The 17,559-nt window shown below is 42.8% G+C and overlaps 1 protein-coding gene across 1 annotated transcript in view; it reads right to left on the reverse strand.

Annotated features, from left to right (window-relative positions):
- Positions 1-4,750: 4,750 nt before the first annotated feature.
- RGR (retinal G protein coupled receptor) overlaps positions 4,751-17,559 on the reverse strand; it is a 173,206-nt gene continuing 160,397 nt past the window's right edge. The window contains exons 6-7 of the mRNA XM_078641122.1: positions 16,028-16,141; positions 4,751-5,236 (exon numbers count right to left, since the gene is read on the reverse strand). Of these exons, the coding sequence (XP_078497248.1) occupies positions 5,093-5,236; positions 16,028-16,141 (258 nt within the window). The 3' untranslated portion in view covers positions 4,751-5,092. The remainder of the gene's footprint in view (positions 5,237-16,027; positions 16,142-17,559) is intronic.

Raw genomic sequence — 17,559 nt, forward strand, 5'->3', positions numbered from 1 at the left:
ACCCTGGCACCAAGCCTGGTAGGGTTTCTGCACCGCAGGGTCCGAAAAATATGGGCCTCATTTATTTATAAAATTTTGATACTCTGGTGGCGCAATATGCCGCATCATATTTACTAGGCCATGCAAAGCCACCTTGCGTGGCTTTACATGGCCTTGTAAATGTGTGCCCCTTTCACACAGAACATTGCGTGAAACGGGCGATCTATGGGTTTTGCTGTGTGCATTCTGCAGCACACATAGAAAGAGGAAAACATCTCTCGTGGCAGTAAAAGTCCCTTCTGTATCCCTCGGGTCAGGAATGTTCTCGTAATGACCTGTAGAAGACGTCTCTTTCACAGAGTATCTCGCGCCAGTCCAGGAACTAGAGGTTCTTTCTCCTCTCACAGACAGGGCCCACTTTCTTTCTTCGCACACAAGCAAGGACTGCATCCTTGTTCAACTGTTTCGTGATGCCTCGGACGATGGTCATTAACCGGTGGTCTTAACCCCACTCATGTTTAGCAGATAGCAAATGCAAATCCCAATGTATTCTCCTCTGTATCAATCGATTTCAGTCACAAGTAATATGGCTGTGTAACAGCAAAGGATGCCACCTTTTGTGACCCCGCCCACCTACGACTGACCCAGGACCACCTCACCTTCAGGAAACACTTCAAGACCTGGCTCTTCGAGCAGTAGCAGCACCACCCCTCCCTTCAGTGCCTTGAGACACGGGTGAGTAGCGCACTCTATAAATGTATTGATTGATTGACCAGGCGAAGCCATATTTTTCACACCTGCGTAATTAACTGTGTCCTCCAAGACCATAGGTCTGCAGGCAAGTGAATGTACTCCTACATATTACTTACTGTATGACATGTACTGCTGCAATAGTTGGTTTAGGATATGCCTGTTGCTTCTCCAACTCTTTCACCCCACTTTAAAGAGCCAAAGCCATGCTCTGTCGGGCTGCTCACCCGTTCAATTTGCTAAGTTTGCTTTCCAGCTTTGGGACTTACTGGCTGTTGTGTCTGTTACCTATTTGTCTATTCAAGCCAAAGTCCCAAGCACAGGGAATCATGCCACTGATGTACATCCTGATTGTTCCGGCTTCCTGCTCTGCCTGTTTCCCCCTTAGTTACTAGTCCCAGTTGGTGGATCTCCTGGTCCCTGCCAGCTAGCGGATTATGGGACTGGATGAGCATGTCGGTTCGCACGGCCTCATCATAATATGTCAATTGGGCAACTCAAGAAGCCCTGGATTTGCTACAGGCAGTGCTTTGCGCACTGAAACATACCTAAAAAGGAGCAAAATGATGTGGATGAAACAGCAACATCAAGGATTAGTCTACAAGAGGAGCTAGGCCCTACTTATCCTAGAAAGTGATCCGAACAGTGCCTAAAGGAATGGAAAAGATTGCAAAAGTAAAAAATACTGTTTCTTCCCGCTATAGGATACGAAAAGGGCAAGAAAGAAAAGAGTAGGGATACATTTCTGTTTGTGAACAAGAAAATCTGTGCGCAATGTTCACTTACTAAATTTAATTAATGTCACTTAATGTCAAGTATTAAAGGACTCCAATGTGCCATTTACAGGTTTTTTCCTCCATTCCCAACCATGCTCCTGCATGTACAAACCAAGCCTTCTGCAATATACGTGTTGCATGATTCTTTGCCCACACGAGTGGGCTACACAATTAATGTTTACCATCTCTTCAAACCGAGGTAATACATTCAATTCATCCTCTGACATACCTGCCTGAATTGTCTGCAGATGGTTGATCTTAACTTTCACGAACACCCTTTTCTAATTGATGGACAACCCACCTCATAGTGGACATCGAAGGCTTTTCCATTACCTCCCAAAGTCAAATCAACCTTGAAATCAAGCTCTAAGTTCTTCATAGAAAGGGCTTTCAGTATAACCTTAACAATGTCCTTTACAATGCTGCTCTGGCTAGTACCCTTCGTCGGTCTGTCGAGAGCGAGGCTGCAACAAGTACCTCAATAGATTGAAAGCCTGATGCATAGATCTGTGCATAGCCTTGTTGTTGTGGTTTTAAACCTGGTGGGGCCGACACAGCCTTTCATTTTCTCAAGGTCAATGACACCGATAAGGCTATTTTTGTACCAGTTATCTAATATTATCACCTATTGATTAAGCACAAAAGGCAATTCAGGGTGTGTTATTTGGTGTATACAAGTCCTTTATTTATATTAATAGACGTTGATGTTTGTGGGGGATCAAGAAATGGCATCTGCCTTATTCTATTGTGTTGTCACAGTGTTTGGTCAAAGCAATTGCTTTGTATTCTTTTACTAGTCGGCAATACAGGTCACATGACAGAACGACTCAAATTCATCCCCGCCAACAGGTCGCGCGGATGTGCCAATTATGGATAAATTTTTTGGTATTCCTTTTGTAGAATGTGTTGTTCCTTTTTATGCTGCATCAAATTATGAATCAATATTTCCATGTGAGAATTTCCTTGCTGGCTGGCATAGAGACGATAGTATGAATTCCCGGGCGGCTGTTTTAAACCTTTCAGTGACTTGGTGGTGGCATCTCCCAAGGTCTTATACAATTTTGATGAAAAAGGGGGTTGTAGAGAGGGTTAGCCAACCCCTGTGCTCCATTTATGGTACACATCTGAACATATGTTAATAAAAACAGTTGGATGAACCCTAACTCTTCATGGATCTCATGACATATTCGAAACAAAAAAAAAATAGGACCAAGCCCTTACTGCAGTTAACGTTACAATGAGAAGGAGCGCATTGAAGATACATTGCTAATGATGTGGGACCAGATGTACGACCCTTTTTTGCAGCCGCAAATGGCAGATCGGCCTGTTGAGACCGCAAAAAAGTTGTAATGGCATGCACAAATGCTATTTTGCAAGTCACTGACTCGCAAAATAGCATTTGCAACTTCCGCTATTTGGAAGGGGCGTCCCTTCCTAATCGCAAGTCACCATGCCATGAACAATTGTTTTGCGACCGCATTTGAGGCTGCAAAACACAAGCAGTTTACCACCTACTTCAAGTAGGTAGTAAACCACTCGCAAACAGGAGGGGGCCCTCAGGGGACCCCAACCCCTTTGTGAGTGTGTGGGAATTTTTTTTTAAGAGCAGGCCCCAGGGATCGCTGCCTGCCCTTAAAAAAGGATTTGGAAGAGTTAAATTTTTCTTTCTTAACAAAAAACAGGCTGTATTTAAAGACTACTTTGTTTAAAAAGCAGTCCCAGACATGGTTGTCCACTGACCCCAGCAGGCCACCATCCGTGGGAGTGCTAGCCATTTTCTAATGGGGTCGCAAATTGCGACAGCCTCATTAATATTCATGAGGCATGCAGTTGACGACCCCCTTAGGGATCGCTAAGAGTGTCTGAGACCCAGTTTATACATCCCAATGTGTGAGCAGGTGGGTCGTACATGTTGTCCGTAGTCCTTCTCCGAAACTTTTTTCACAAACCTTACTAACAGAGATAACATCAACCTTAATGTATGCACAGTAAGAAAATCCGGAGCCTATGGACTGTGGTTTTTTCCACATTACCGGGCTCTAAATGCCGCCCTCTGACCTTTCGTATATCTTTGTTTCTCTACCCCCCTTTTTCCCTCTTTTCCTTCCTTTCTTCTGTCTTCCTTCTTTCCAATACCAAACTATTTTTAGTCTGTTACTCACATTTAGCCTAAATAGTAAAGCTAATAGGAAATAGAAACAATACTCATGACGAGCGTTAACCAACTACACTTGAGGATGGATTATGTCACTGTATATATTCACCAGTGTTAAATGTGTCTGACATAGGGACTGTTTTTATATGGTTTACATTTTGCACACAAATCAGCGGCTAGCACTTTAAAGGTAACCACTATGTGTTGTCTACTGTGTGTTCCCATGGTAAAACATCCTCCTTTTGTCCTTGTCCTATTCCTCAATGGAATTTTTGTGATTTGTTAGTTGATTTTTTGTTGGTTTTAATAATGTGTTTCATGGTCACTTTACTTGTTTTTTGTCAAAGAAATAGGGATGCACATGTGTGCTTCTCGCCCATCAATCATGTCACATAGTGCACGTGCCCTATAAGTCAGTTGGTGGTAGTTGAGAAGGGGATTCCCTGTAGCTATCCCACCAATTAATCAGTACTAATCTGGTATAGATAAGTGCAAGGTAGAGAAGATGTTTGACGGGAAGTCTGAAGGAAATAGTCATGTCTTTGTTTGTGTTTTTGTCCTGTGTGGGTTACAACGTGTCTTCTGTGTATATATGTGACTTGATTTATGTATATTTCTTTTTGATTGGGTTTTTATAGTGATTGGTTTTCAGCCCTGATGAAGATCCTACACTTGGGATCGAAACGCGTTGGCAAGCTGTTCTGTTGTAATAAGGAGTTACACATGAAAATAAATAAATAAATAAAGGGTTTTGGAAAAAACTGCTACCCTTACCTTGACTTCACCATCTGATGCACCTCCTATTGCTTTATGGATTGAGGATCTGACTAATAGGGGCATCGTACAATGGCGGGTGCCCTTGTGTGCGCAAATGAAACTAGCATGAGGTGCCGATTGGAAAGACCGTTGGGCTCTGTTCTTTTGTCATTCCAGTTTTGCAATGAGCCCACTGCCCATCTTTGCTGTTAGCCACTCCAGTGGTAGTTTTTTTCAGAAAGAAATAAAGTAACATTGATTTAACAATATCAAACACCTGCCACGAGCGTTGTGTCACCACGTGAAAGTACGTTCAAACGACCCATTTCCAACGTATATTTCAAACACCTTTAATTTAAAACAACAATAGCCTCTGTGTATCTATTAGCAAATGAAAAACATTTGTATAAACAACACACCTTGTTATTGTATCACAAAATATACCGGATGGACACCTGACACTGCACCAGCAGACATCAACAGTCTGGTAGACCAGGTTGTAGTATGAGTAGCAGTAAAAGGATTAGTGTTGGCCAAAAGATAGCTGACAGACACAGTGAGAAGCTGCCACTTGGTAGGTCCTTGGTTGTAGACAGTTTGGATCTAACACTGGCCATTGTGTTGGTCGTCCTTCTTCCACAAAACAGATTATGCGCCTGCTTCAAAATGCCTCCGGTTACTTTGTTTTGTTGTCAACCTCTGCTTTCTCTATTTTCTGCCCAGTGAGGAATTGCCATATTCCGCCTCTGTAGTTTTCATTCCCCATGCCATAAACAAAGGCATTAATGGCCGGTGCAGTCTTGGCCAAAATGGCCGGAAGCTGGAAAAAGGAAACACAGCATTAGGCAGGCAATATGGAGCAAGCATACTTCAACATGGAGGATTATGTTTTCACGAGAGCACAAGTGGATACAATCTGAGTATCTATACTATGTCCATCTTGAGGAGCCGTGTACTGTCACATGCAGTATATTTTTTTACATGTACTAAAGTATCTTGTAATGATACTCCTACTGAAATATGAGGGCAGAAAGCATGGATGTCAATTCACCAAAATGGCAGTAATAGGAGAAATTACATCACACACCTTTTGACATTAATGACATCACTGGAGTTACATAATTTGACCTATGATACTGTATCTTGCGAGAAAGTCATGTCACATGATCTTAACCTTGATGACATCACAATAATTGAATATTGCTGTAGTTCAATAATAACTGCTTCATTAACATAACAACACAACACAGACACATGCTTATTTTAAATACCACCTACATTTGGGGGCGGGCATGGTCTTTGATAGTGATGTTGAATTGTAGCTTAATTGTTGTCAGTAAGAAGATTGATAAAGCTGCACTTTTTTCAGGTCCTCCCACAGGGAATTTTTTAATAGAGTTAGATAGTGCATTTCAAGGCACACACATTTGCTAAATCTCCACATTTTCTGACAGGAGACTCATTAAATATTCCTTTTTTTATGATGTACCCTAGCCAATTAAGCCTATGCTCCGCAGGAATTGACCCCATCTTTTCAAAATGTGCTATGGGTCCCACCATATGTCAATAAATTCCTCCATTGTGCTTGGGCCTGCATTTTGTCACGGGAGCCTCCATGTGCCTTAATACCAAAAATGATATACAAAACCCCAGTGGCAGAATGTTGCAATTAATGCCATCCATACACCATCTTTTGTCATGATTGCCTCCCTCCCATATACTGTGGATGTCCTCCTTAATGCTAAGAATTCCCTCCAATGCGCTAGTGGAACCATTTTTTCCTGGGTGCCCTCATGCCAAGAATTCAAGTATGTAACCATTTTCCACTGGTGCCCCATGTGTCAATGATTCTCTCTTGAATGCCAGTGCCAGTATTTTACCATGGGCGTCTATTATGCCAAGAATTACCTCCAGTATGCTAGTGCCAGTATTTTGCCATAGATGCCTCTATAAGACAAATATTACCTCAGTATGCCAGGGCCAGTAGCTGACTCGCAAGCATTACATCACTTCCTCAGTCACACTCAATTACATTCCCTCACACTAATTTTCACTCATACTGACTTCCACTGATTTCTACTTATTTGCACTCACTTATTCATTCTCACTCACTCTCTTGCATTCACTCTTACTCTTACTCTCAGACTCATTCTCATTTAATCACACTCACTCACTCACTCACTCACATGCACTGTCTGTCAAACAAACTTACTTTCATCCTTAAGCATATCCACACCATATTTTTTTTTTAAACTTAGGTTACTCCCTCTGTTGCTAGTGAAGGTTCAGTTCATCTAACTGTACTCGGTTTTTTATTGCACTAATAGTGAATATTAGAGTATTATTCAATGTTAGTATAATAAAAATGTGGAGAAAACAGGGAGAGCAGAGCCCGACACTTACAAGTGTGAGTTGTCCCTGTAACGTTCTTGCCACTGATGTTGCCACATCTGAGGCCTGAGATCATAACGGCAGTGTAAGGAGTTACCAAGAAAAAGCCTGGGGTCACTGCAGCGATCACTAGCAACCGCTAAATGACATCTATGACAGTAGGTAGGTCGGGCAAAAGTGTGTAATTTTTTATTGATAATTTTTTTAACAGGCACAAATAGTATTATTCCAATTCAGCAGTGGTCCGTGAAGGTAAGCGATGTGGGTCGGGCGAAGCGGGGGAGGGGGGAATGAGCGCGGTGATGTCAACAGACGATGGAATAGGAATGTAAATGTAAATGTAAATGAATTTGTTCTGGTTGACAAATTTTATGAGACAATGCTCCATGGGCGTTGCACCTTTTGTACCTATTTGAAGGACTTTAAAGCTAGAGGTGCATGGAGTGTAGTAAATCTTGTGTTTGCATTTCACTTTTGCAATGGCGTCTGTTGAGGGAACTCCCATTCTCTGCTCATTAGCCCGCTCTTTGACTGCAAAAAATCTGGACAAGTGGAAGACCGAGGACCTCATTCGCAGTCATGTGGAGTGGGGTGCAGCCTACATGAGTGAGTCTTAGAAGTTACAGGAAAAGACCTCGTGAAATCCAAATACTTTTCCATGCACATTTTCCCTACCATGCTTCCCCCAACTGGAGAAAGTCAATAATTTCAGGCCCTGCGTGTTTTTGCCAACTCCGGGCCTGGCAACTCGTAATGGGAAGTAACTAAATTGGGATTACCTACTGGAATTGGGATCTCTGAGTCTGGTATCTCCCCTCCAGTTTTCAGCCATTTTGGGGTGAATGTATAAGTCCTGTACATGGATCAGAACTCTGTGGACCAACATTGAAAGACTGTGATGTCACATATGTGTTCTGTCTTTACTTCTTTTTTAGGGAAAAAAAATAATATACACACACACGCCTTTATATGTATATATATATATATGTGTGTGTCTATATATATATTTATATAAATATATATATATACTTATATATGTACATATATACAAATGTGTGTGATCAAAAAATAATTTGAGAAAAGTGTCTTCATAAGGATTTACTGTTTTTAAATAAGGCGGATGCCTATTTGTGACAAGCTGTTTAATGTGATTACATCATTATGGCTGCGTGTGACAGCTGATTGGCAGCAGAATGTTAACAGCTGTCTCTCTCCATCAATTATCATCTTATCAATGAAGCCATGGTGCAGTATTTGTAATAGTTGCTGGAAATATGCTATGTTTATTCAAAGCAAGTACTGAGAAAGGCACAATGCTGAAACGCGTTCACTTGGAACAAAACTACTGAATGTACCTCGTGAGTGATCCGTCTTTTCTAAGGCAGCTTTAATATGTATATATATATATATATATATATATATATATATATATATATATATATATATATATATATATATATATATATATATATATATATATATATATATATATATATATATAATTAAACTTGATGGTACCCCTAAAATAATAACTCTTTCATCTTTTACAGGTGTGAGAGATTTCAGAACTTCACCATTACGTGTTTACAGCGCTTACTCCTGAGGCTTGAGCCGGGAGATAGCTGACAGGGTCTTCTGCACTTATAACCTTATTGCTGCTGCTATATCGTGATTTACAATCTCGTTTTAAATTGCTCTTCAAACTGTGTTGTTACAATCGTTTTTAATTGATTTATAAACTGTGGTGCAAGCCGCTCTGATGGGCCTCTCCGGGCAGACTTTTTAAACATGTATCACTGTGGTCTTTGAATCGGACTCACCCTCTTTTTAAATTTTGGTTACTTCTTGCTGCTCAGAGTTGATGCATGCCGTGGGATGGGGGGGCACATCCTTTAAAGCAAGCGGCTCCCGCGAGGCACTGCGGGACCACCATTTGACAGGGTCAGCAGGCTAGTCTTTCGCACCAACACACTACAAAAGAGCGCACCGACGCCGATCCGCCACTGGCGCGCCGAAGGTGCGCCTAAGACAAGTTCTTCTGCGCACGTCCGCGCGCCGACTGCGCTCAGCGCCAGCCATGCTGCCCATTTTCTGCAGGAACATGGACCAGCTATAAGATACTCCAGAGGTCAACTGCTGAATCTGAGTATGGGTCGAGGCAGACCAAAATGTAATTGTATCTCTATGCAATCTAAAGCTTCCACCACAATAGACACATGTCCAAACTGCCACTGGTCACTCCAACAGATCCTCTATCAGAGAATTAATCCCAGCAGACCTAATGAGATCTCCTCTGGGATTGGCACCACAAAAGCCAAGGATTGTGTGATAAAATGTCTACTGGTGAATGCCAGATCCTTGGTGAAGCATAGCTTCAAGTGCGATAGACTCCTGGTGGAGCAAGATGTAAAAGTGGCATTTATCACGGAAACCTGAATGGATGAGGCCTCAGGGCCAGACCCAATGATGGCCACTCCACCTGGCTTCTTGTATTCCACCTTAGATAGACCAACAGGGAGAGGGGGGGCAGCAATAAACTGTCATAACACTCTCAAAATAGCATTGCAGACAACAAATAGCACGGCCTGCAAAGCATTTTTTTTAATGTTGGCATATAGCCCCATCACTCCTTTAAGGGTATTTTAATGTACAGACCTCCAGGGTCCAGAACATCCTTTCTAGCTACGCTTGGGAACCTACTTGAAGAAGGGCTCCGATCCAACTCATTTCTCATTCTGGGAGATTTTAACTTCCATTTGGATGCCCCCATGGATCCAGATACCAAAGCGCTCCTAGATCTGATGTGCAGCGCTGACTTGATCCAATTGGTAAAGGAGCCCACCCACAAGGCAGGACACACACTGGATGGGGTCTTCTCCAATCATCCATATTTAACCTACACAGGAACGATACCTTTGGTCTGGACTGACCATGTAGGAATCTTATTTGAAGTAACCACCCCAGTTTACCTCCACAAACTAGGGGGCAGGTTAAATCAGATAAAAACAAGGGCCTGCAACAGAGTGGTGGGATCTGAATTACAAGAACTGCTTAATACCACCTTGCAGCCACAGCTAACAAATGTGGAAGACGCTGGCAGATCATACACTCAATGGGTTGACTCAGCCTGCAAAAAACTAGCCCCAGATAAACTCGTACATCCTAACGAGCTTCACCAACCTCACCATGGTCCTCAGAAGAGCTCAGAAGTCAGAAACTAACTTGTAAACGGCTTTAACACAACTGGCATAAAAAACACCATAGCAGAGAAACAAATCTATAAACAATGTCTCATCGTTTATAAACAAGCCGTTTTCAAAGCAAAAAAGCTCTTCGTTATAAACCAAATTAACATAGCAAAGAATTCCTCCAAAGAACTTTATAAATCCGTATTTAGGCTAGCGCCCCAAGTCCACCTAGGGTTGAAGCAAGTCAAGAAAGGAGTGAGGAAATTGCTATGTTCTTCCAAAATATGGTAGAAATAATTTATTCAGCCTTTAACCAACTCCAGCAAGGAGCTACAGTGCATAGGATGACCGGTTCTAGGCAAGTCTTAGGAGTATGTCCTACACTTGAAAAATTCGCCCCACTCTGTATCAATGACACAAAGATGCTACTGGGTTCTGTTAAGTCCGGATCTCCATATGACCTCTGTCCAGCGACAGTGGCCAAATTAGCCCTGGAACCGATTGCCACCACACTGACATCAGTATTTATTGCCATGTTTGAGTCAGGTGACATTTTTCTAGATTTTGGAAGAGGGCCTCTATACTCCCACTTTTGGAAAAAATTATTTGGACCCAAAGGATCCAAACAGATCCAAACAACTATAGGCCCATCTCCTGCCTCCTACTACCAGCTAAAGTGGTGGAAAAAGAAATAAACTCATTCCTCTACGAAAACAAGTTACTGGATCCCACGCAGTATGGCTTTAGAGTAGGGCACAGTACGAAGACCGCCTTGATAAAGTCCACAGAAGAAATTAGGAAAGCCCTGGACCAAGAAGGTGAGGCCACCCTCATTATGCTGGACTTATCCGCGGCTTTCGACACGGTCCATCATAACCTTCTGATGGACCATCTGAGATTGGAGTCAAAGGAAAGGCGTGGAGGTTGCTAAATGCATTTCTAATGGATAGGAAATAAACAGTGTCCTTACGGAATTTTGACTCCAACCCTTTTTCATTACCATGTGGAGTTCCACAAGGATCATCCCTTAGCCTGACCCTTTTTAATGTGTATGTAGCACCCTTGGCCCATTTGATCAGATCATATGGCTTCAGTCTTACGTCATATGCAGATGACACACAAATTGTAGTGTCACTACTACCAGGGCAAGAAGTAGGCATTAGAAAGAAATTCAATGACTGTATGAGAGCAGTCAAATCTTGGATGTCGCAAAATTGCCCAAAATTAAACTCAGGCAAAACCGAGGTCCTCACATTTGGAAAGAAGGCTAATATCTGGACCAATATCTGGATCTGTCCAGCTGATCTGGGTTTCCTCCCTAAACCCAGGAAGAAGGCAAAAAACCTAGACATAATGGCGGACGACAGACTGAACATTGAGGACCAGATAAACACTACAACCTTGGCCACCTTTCTTTCCCTTAAACTCCTAAAAGAGGTCAAACCTTTTCTCCCAGAAGACCGTTTACGAACAGTTGTCTCATCTATTATCCCATCCCGACTGGACTACTGCAATGAGCTCTATTTAAACATCCTAGAGCGACATCTGAATAGATTGCAGGTCCTGCAAAATGCAGCAGCAAGGCTGGTGACAGGCCCCCCAAATCCATATCGGTAGCCAAAGAAATGAAAAGACTACATTGGCTGCCCATTAGGAAAAGGGTGCATTTTAAGTCACTTTGTATTGTCCTTAAGGCACTACATGATCAGGGTCCTTATTTTTTCATTCACCAGTTTTGATGGTACACTCCCAAAAGAACCCTTCGCTCACTAGGGGACAAATTTGTGAGCGTACCACCCATGAAGAAAGCCTCATGGGGGGAGAAGTTTCATCACGGGTGCTGCCTAAGCATGGAATTCTCTCCCTTGGAGTTTGAGGAACTCTACTATCCTCCTCACTTTCAGAAAACAACTCAAGACCTGGCTTTTAACTTATAAATCCCTCCAGCTACATTTCTCTCCGTGTCCCTCTGTTCTCAGTAGAGTTGAGCTACTAGTGCCAGGATACCTCCGTGTAATCATGCGCTCTACAAATATAATTATCATAACATAACATAACATTACATACCACAACGCACCCTCAAAGTAATCATTTCTGGGGAAGATTAATGTAATCTTGGTGGTCTACTTTTCTACATCTCTCAGTTTTATTTTATACCTTTAATGTTTATGTATAAAGCATTTTTCTTCTTTCCAGTGTTATGTTTTGATTCCTGATTTACCAAAATCTTATTTGTATTCTAGATCAGTGGAGGCCTGCTGAGTCCAGGAGTGTTGAATTCACAGTGGCGGCTCCTCCGCTAAGGCTGAGCAGCGCCTCCTCACTGCTTTTTAGCAATGAAATAAAGAGAAAATAAAATGATAATAACTTGCATTCTTATCATTTTCTTTTCGCCTCCTTTGCAGCTTTGCGTGAGAGGGCAGAAGGGGAGTGGTAACACCCTCCTAAGTGCGCAATGACTGCTTGGCCGGCCCTCTCGGACCGGCAAAACAGTCTTGCGCACTTCACGTGTTCTCCATGCAGGCTGCCTTACAGCCTGCGTGGGGAACATGCTCAGGCTCCCAGTCTTCCTCTGAGTGTCAAAACACTGCACTCAGACCAATCACAATGCTGCTAATGCAGCGTTTTAATTGGCTGACTGGGAGCATTGGTGTTCTTCCTGTTCAGGCCAGCGAGGGAGGACTATGGAGGAGAGACGGGGCAAGGAAGCAGCAAGAAGGTACGCTTTTTATTTTATTTTTTAATACAAGCTTCCCCTGCGTCCGCCCCCCTGCCCTTGTCCCTGCTCCCCTACCTTTGATCTGTGCTGACCGCATTGCAAATCCGTGCCTTATATTAAGGATATCCACATGAGATACAGTCTTATTCACTGAATTAAAATTGATCTCATTTACATAGTTGGTGGCAGTGATTTAAGTGGGTCAGGTTCTGTCAATACTCAGCAAGGGTAATTATTAAAAACTTACATTGAAACCGATCGCTACTGGTCTATATTTTCACAAAAACTCCAATCTGTAGCTTGACAATTTAATTAAGACCCATTAAGGTCACCCATGCTAATAATGCAGTCCCTGCTAGATGCAATAAGAACAAACCACTTGCCAAAACTGATGATCAATTTCAAATCAAAATCAAAACGGCGCAAGAACACTAGATCAATGAACGCTGTCACTATTCAATAGTATTTATTTATAGATCATTTTGTTTACTTTTAAACTTTTTGACAAAACAATACTTCATGTACAAAAATACACAGAAAACACCACAAAGCTATTTACCAAAGAAGACTCGGAAAGAGATTTTAGGATAAAATCACACAATAACCCGCCAACAATTTGGCATGTCTCACAGCTCACGTTGGTACTAGATCATTCATGCACCATTCCCCATTCACCACCAAGTAACATCCTACACACAATCACACGTCCACTCCTTGGTTCTCTGAATCTCTGTACAAATTAGTGGACCAAGGGATTTAGACCAAGAAAAGGAATACTTTACAAGAAAATTAGTTGTGCACATCTAATCTCAATTATTTTTAGTTCAAAGCAAATGTTGTTTGAAGATGCACAACATATACAATGTTTTTTTAAATAGGTAGAATTGTTTGGCACATAAAGAAAGGTCCTTTCTTTATGTGCCAAACGTGTGATTGTAATTTAGTAATAGAATATTTTATTTATTAATAATAATAAAAATAATAATATTAAGTTTATTCAATCCAGAATTAGGATGAAAAGTATTTATGGCACCCTGTATATACCCACACAGCAGGAATCGTGAGTTGTCACTTGAGAAAAGTGACATAAATGCAGGATACAGTGACTAGCACACCTCTTTTCTCATACATGTGGCGGATTACCTAGGGAAAATTGTGGGGTGAGGTAGTGACTGCACATCATGGAATTCCGATCTCTTCGCAAACAGGGGTTTGCACAGGGATTGAAATTGAGCACCCTACTCAGAATCACCTGCCTTTTGCTGGTGTTAAGCAGGTTGACTACCTGCAGCATGGAAGGGAACACTGCCAGGAACCTTTTAAGATACATGTATTCCAGAGGGAAGGTGTCTGCCTAAGTTAGCACCACTAAAATGACAGTATTTTTTATTAAAACAAATGGTCAGACTTCGAGGTAGCTGATTGCCGCGGTCACCATGCTGTCAGTCTCACAGTGACACCTAGCTTCCAAAAGGTGCAGCGTTGGACCGGGAGCTAAAAGTAGTGATGATGGGACTTTGCAGCCGATTATCAGCCATTCACAATGTATCGCTGGCTAACACAGGATTTCAATGCGCCATCGCGATGATATGATTAGTACGTGGGTTATGACACCCATTCCCTGTTACTATTGCCATGTACCGTGGGCTTGAAAATACCCAGCTAACATGACAATATTAATCAAGGTTATGCAGCGTTAACTATTCTGCCGATAAATTACTACGGCGATAGTTATCACACGTTCTTGTGAATATGGCCCCCAATGTATTGGTATTTACTGCCTGTGGTATTATCACAGAAAAATGAGAAATAACGAGTAAATTATACCAAGGCACTAAAACACATTTTTCCGGACTAGCTTGCATCCTCCTCCTGGGGTATCACACTAAAGTAATATTTGCTATTCAATCCTATGTATATACATATATACATACTTGTGGAGACTTTGTGTGGATATTCTCACAGAGGAACTTTCACATTTTACTTTGAGAATTTCAAATAAAAACTCTGCCTAAGCAAGTGCTCTCTCTCTCTCTCTCTCTCTCTCTCTCTCTCTCTCTGTCTCTAGTTAAAGCCAGTTTACAGCTTACTACTGCGTGTCTGCAAATGTCACAATATCTCTGGTGTACCCAGAAGTGTTTTGGGACACCCTTTGGTCTGTAGTTGCAGCATGTAAGTGTGGGGCACTCGGTAAGAAACTGCATATCCATGAACTCTCCGTGTGTGTTGATTTGGATGGGGCGCTGACTGCCGTAGGGTACATTTGAAGAAGAAGGATGAGAAAGAGAAACAGTGAGAAACAGAGACAGCAAAGATGAAAAGGAACCTGCAAGAGTGAACTCAAAAAAGAGGTGCTGTAAATGGTGGTGAAAGAAACAAGCATCAGGTGGAATCAAGATGTGGCAGCCTTGATGTTTGGCATTCCTGGGGCCATATTATACATTCAGCGCAATTTCCTTGATTGCACTGGGCGCACCTTTTAAAAAGTGCTCCCGGTGCAATCAAGGAAACGCACCATTTAGGGTCAATGTGCTTCCCCGGGGCAGCTGCGAACTTGTGCTGCCCTGGGGGCAGCGCATTCATATGAAAATTGGAGCGGCTGCTTTGAAGCCGCTCCGTGTTTTCACAGGGCAGGCGGCACGCACCTGTACTTTTACATGGGATTAGAGATCCCCTTGCAGGAGGGTACAGTGAATGACTGCACCCACTTGCAAGGGGATGTCTGGGGGGGTCCATGGGACCACATTTCCTCCTCCAGAGGGATGCAATCAGGACGTGCACTGACAGTGCGCCACCTTTTAGATGGCCCACTGTCAGTACGCATCCTGAGAGCTTCTTTGCCTTTGTGCCCGTTCCTGTTATACGGCACGGCACGGAGGCAAAAGGATTCCCTCATTTGCATTGGGCTACGCCCCTATGTAGATGAGGGAACGCCCCCTTGAGGAAGCGATGTCACTGTATGTGCGCCAGTGCTTTCAGTATAACAGAAGTGGGCGCATAAGAGTCTGCAGCCCCTTCTGTAATACCAAAGTGCCCCACGGGCGTGCAAGGCGGGCGCAATGCCTAGTGTGCCCCTGGGGCACTTCTATAATAATGTCCCCTGGTATTCAGCAGCTCTAACTTCAGGTTCCTAAGAAAATCTTTGGGCTTTTCCTTTTACACTTTTTTCTGTACAAAATAAGCATTGGGCAACCCAGTGTAATGGTTTGGAAAAGAAAATAACCCAATTCATTGGAAAATCGAAAGGAAGAGCACTATCACTCCTGACCCCTGGAAACATGTTTACAGCGCCATAGGTCTTTTCCATACGTACCATCCTGATTTTTGGTGAAATAGTGGTGGCGTTTTCAATCGTTGCATAAAAGCACAGCAGCGAGTAAGGTCCCCAGCACATGACAAGCGTCTTCACTGGCAGACCGGTGTTGAACTGCAAAGGAAATAACGCAGGTAAGTCTCTTTGTACATTTTGGCAGACAGGCAGCACTCCTGGAAAATTCTGGATTATTCATGTTGACTAAGGCCCTCATTACGAGCTGCCAGGTAATAAATGTGATATTTATCGCACCTGATGAAACCGGATTCCACTGAGTTGTAATTTATTTCCCACCTACCTTTAAATGGCGGCCTTAGTCAAATGATATAATGTCACTAAGGAGAAGGGACACTAATGATTTTTAGGCTTTCAGAAGTTCGATCAGCAGGAATAAAGTTCAGGCCATTTGGAAATAATCCAAGCAGTTGGTTATTTTGCTGACCTACAATGAATGGAGGGCCTCAAAATGTTCGTGAATGATGCCCCCTCTCTACGAACTTACTTCATCAGCATTGGCTCTATCCTTTTTGTTCCACAAGCCCCAGAAGAGGAAAATGGCAACCCGTTTCTAAGTTTGAACATCAATTGTTCATTTCGGATTAGAGTGTAATAATTGCTGTAACCAGGGCTTTACGTGGAGACGTGGAATGAAAAAACTATGAGTTATTTCAAAGGGGTTTGGTAGCTGGTATAATTAAGGTGTGGCTTAAAGAATGTAAGCTACAAAATCTGTCCAGACATATAAGAAGTAACATTACAGCTACAACAAGCCAGGGCTTTTGGCTTTGCTAATGGTTGTTAATTGCATGAAATAACCAAGCAACAACTATGGCTTCGTTGTATAGAATATTGTAAATGCTTCTTTTATGAAATTATGAGACTATGAAAGAACTATAACGAGTCTCTTTTAAATTACATCAAAGGCAGTGAACGGTGTACTGCTGCAGAGTTAAAGTTTTTTTTTTTTCATACTGAGGGTGTGGGCAAAAATAGAGAGCCCGAATTGACCCTTCTCAGCAGGGCCGGTTCTAGGATTTTTGGGGCTCCGGGAGAAGTGGTATGTGTGAGCCCCCTCTAATTTACATAAATGACACCTTCAAGCTGCTTTGTACAGACTCCTCCTGGGCCGCAGCTCCCCTCTCTGCCACCACAAGCACCTCTTTCACAGATCACATCGGGCTGAAGGTGTGAGAATAGCTTGGGGGCTGAGAGTTAAAACAGTGCAGACTGTTAAGTGCTGACAATGGGCGTCCCGCAGTGTCTGAATGGGCAGCCAGGCAGGAGGCCTAATTGCAGGATACACCTGCAATCAGGCCTTCTTGCAACTGGCATAAGATGAAGTGTCTCCCTCCCCTAGACCTCTCCACACCACCTCTGAGAGGCACAGGGAGGGCCCCCCTCCTGTAAGCAAACAGACACCTTTCTTTAGGGGCACAAAAGGTTTGATGGTGTATTGCACTGGTGCGGGTCCCCATGCTAGTGGGATGAGAGCAAGGCCCTGGGCAGCTGTCCACACTGCCCATGCCTAATGG

Source organism: Lissotriton helveticus, chromosome 5_1 (genome assembly GCF_964261635.1).
Source record: "Lissotriton helveticus chromosome 5_1, aLisHel1.1, whole genome shotgun sequence".
NCBI lineage: Eukaryota > Metazoa > Chordata > Amphibia > Caudata > Salamandridae > Lissotriton > Lissotriton helveticus.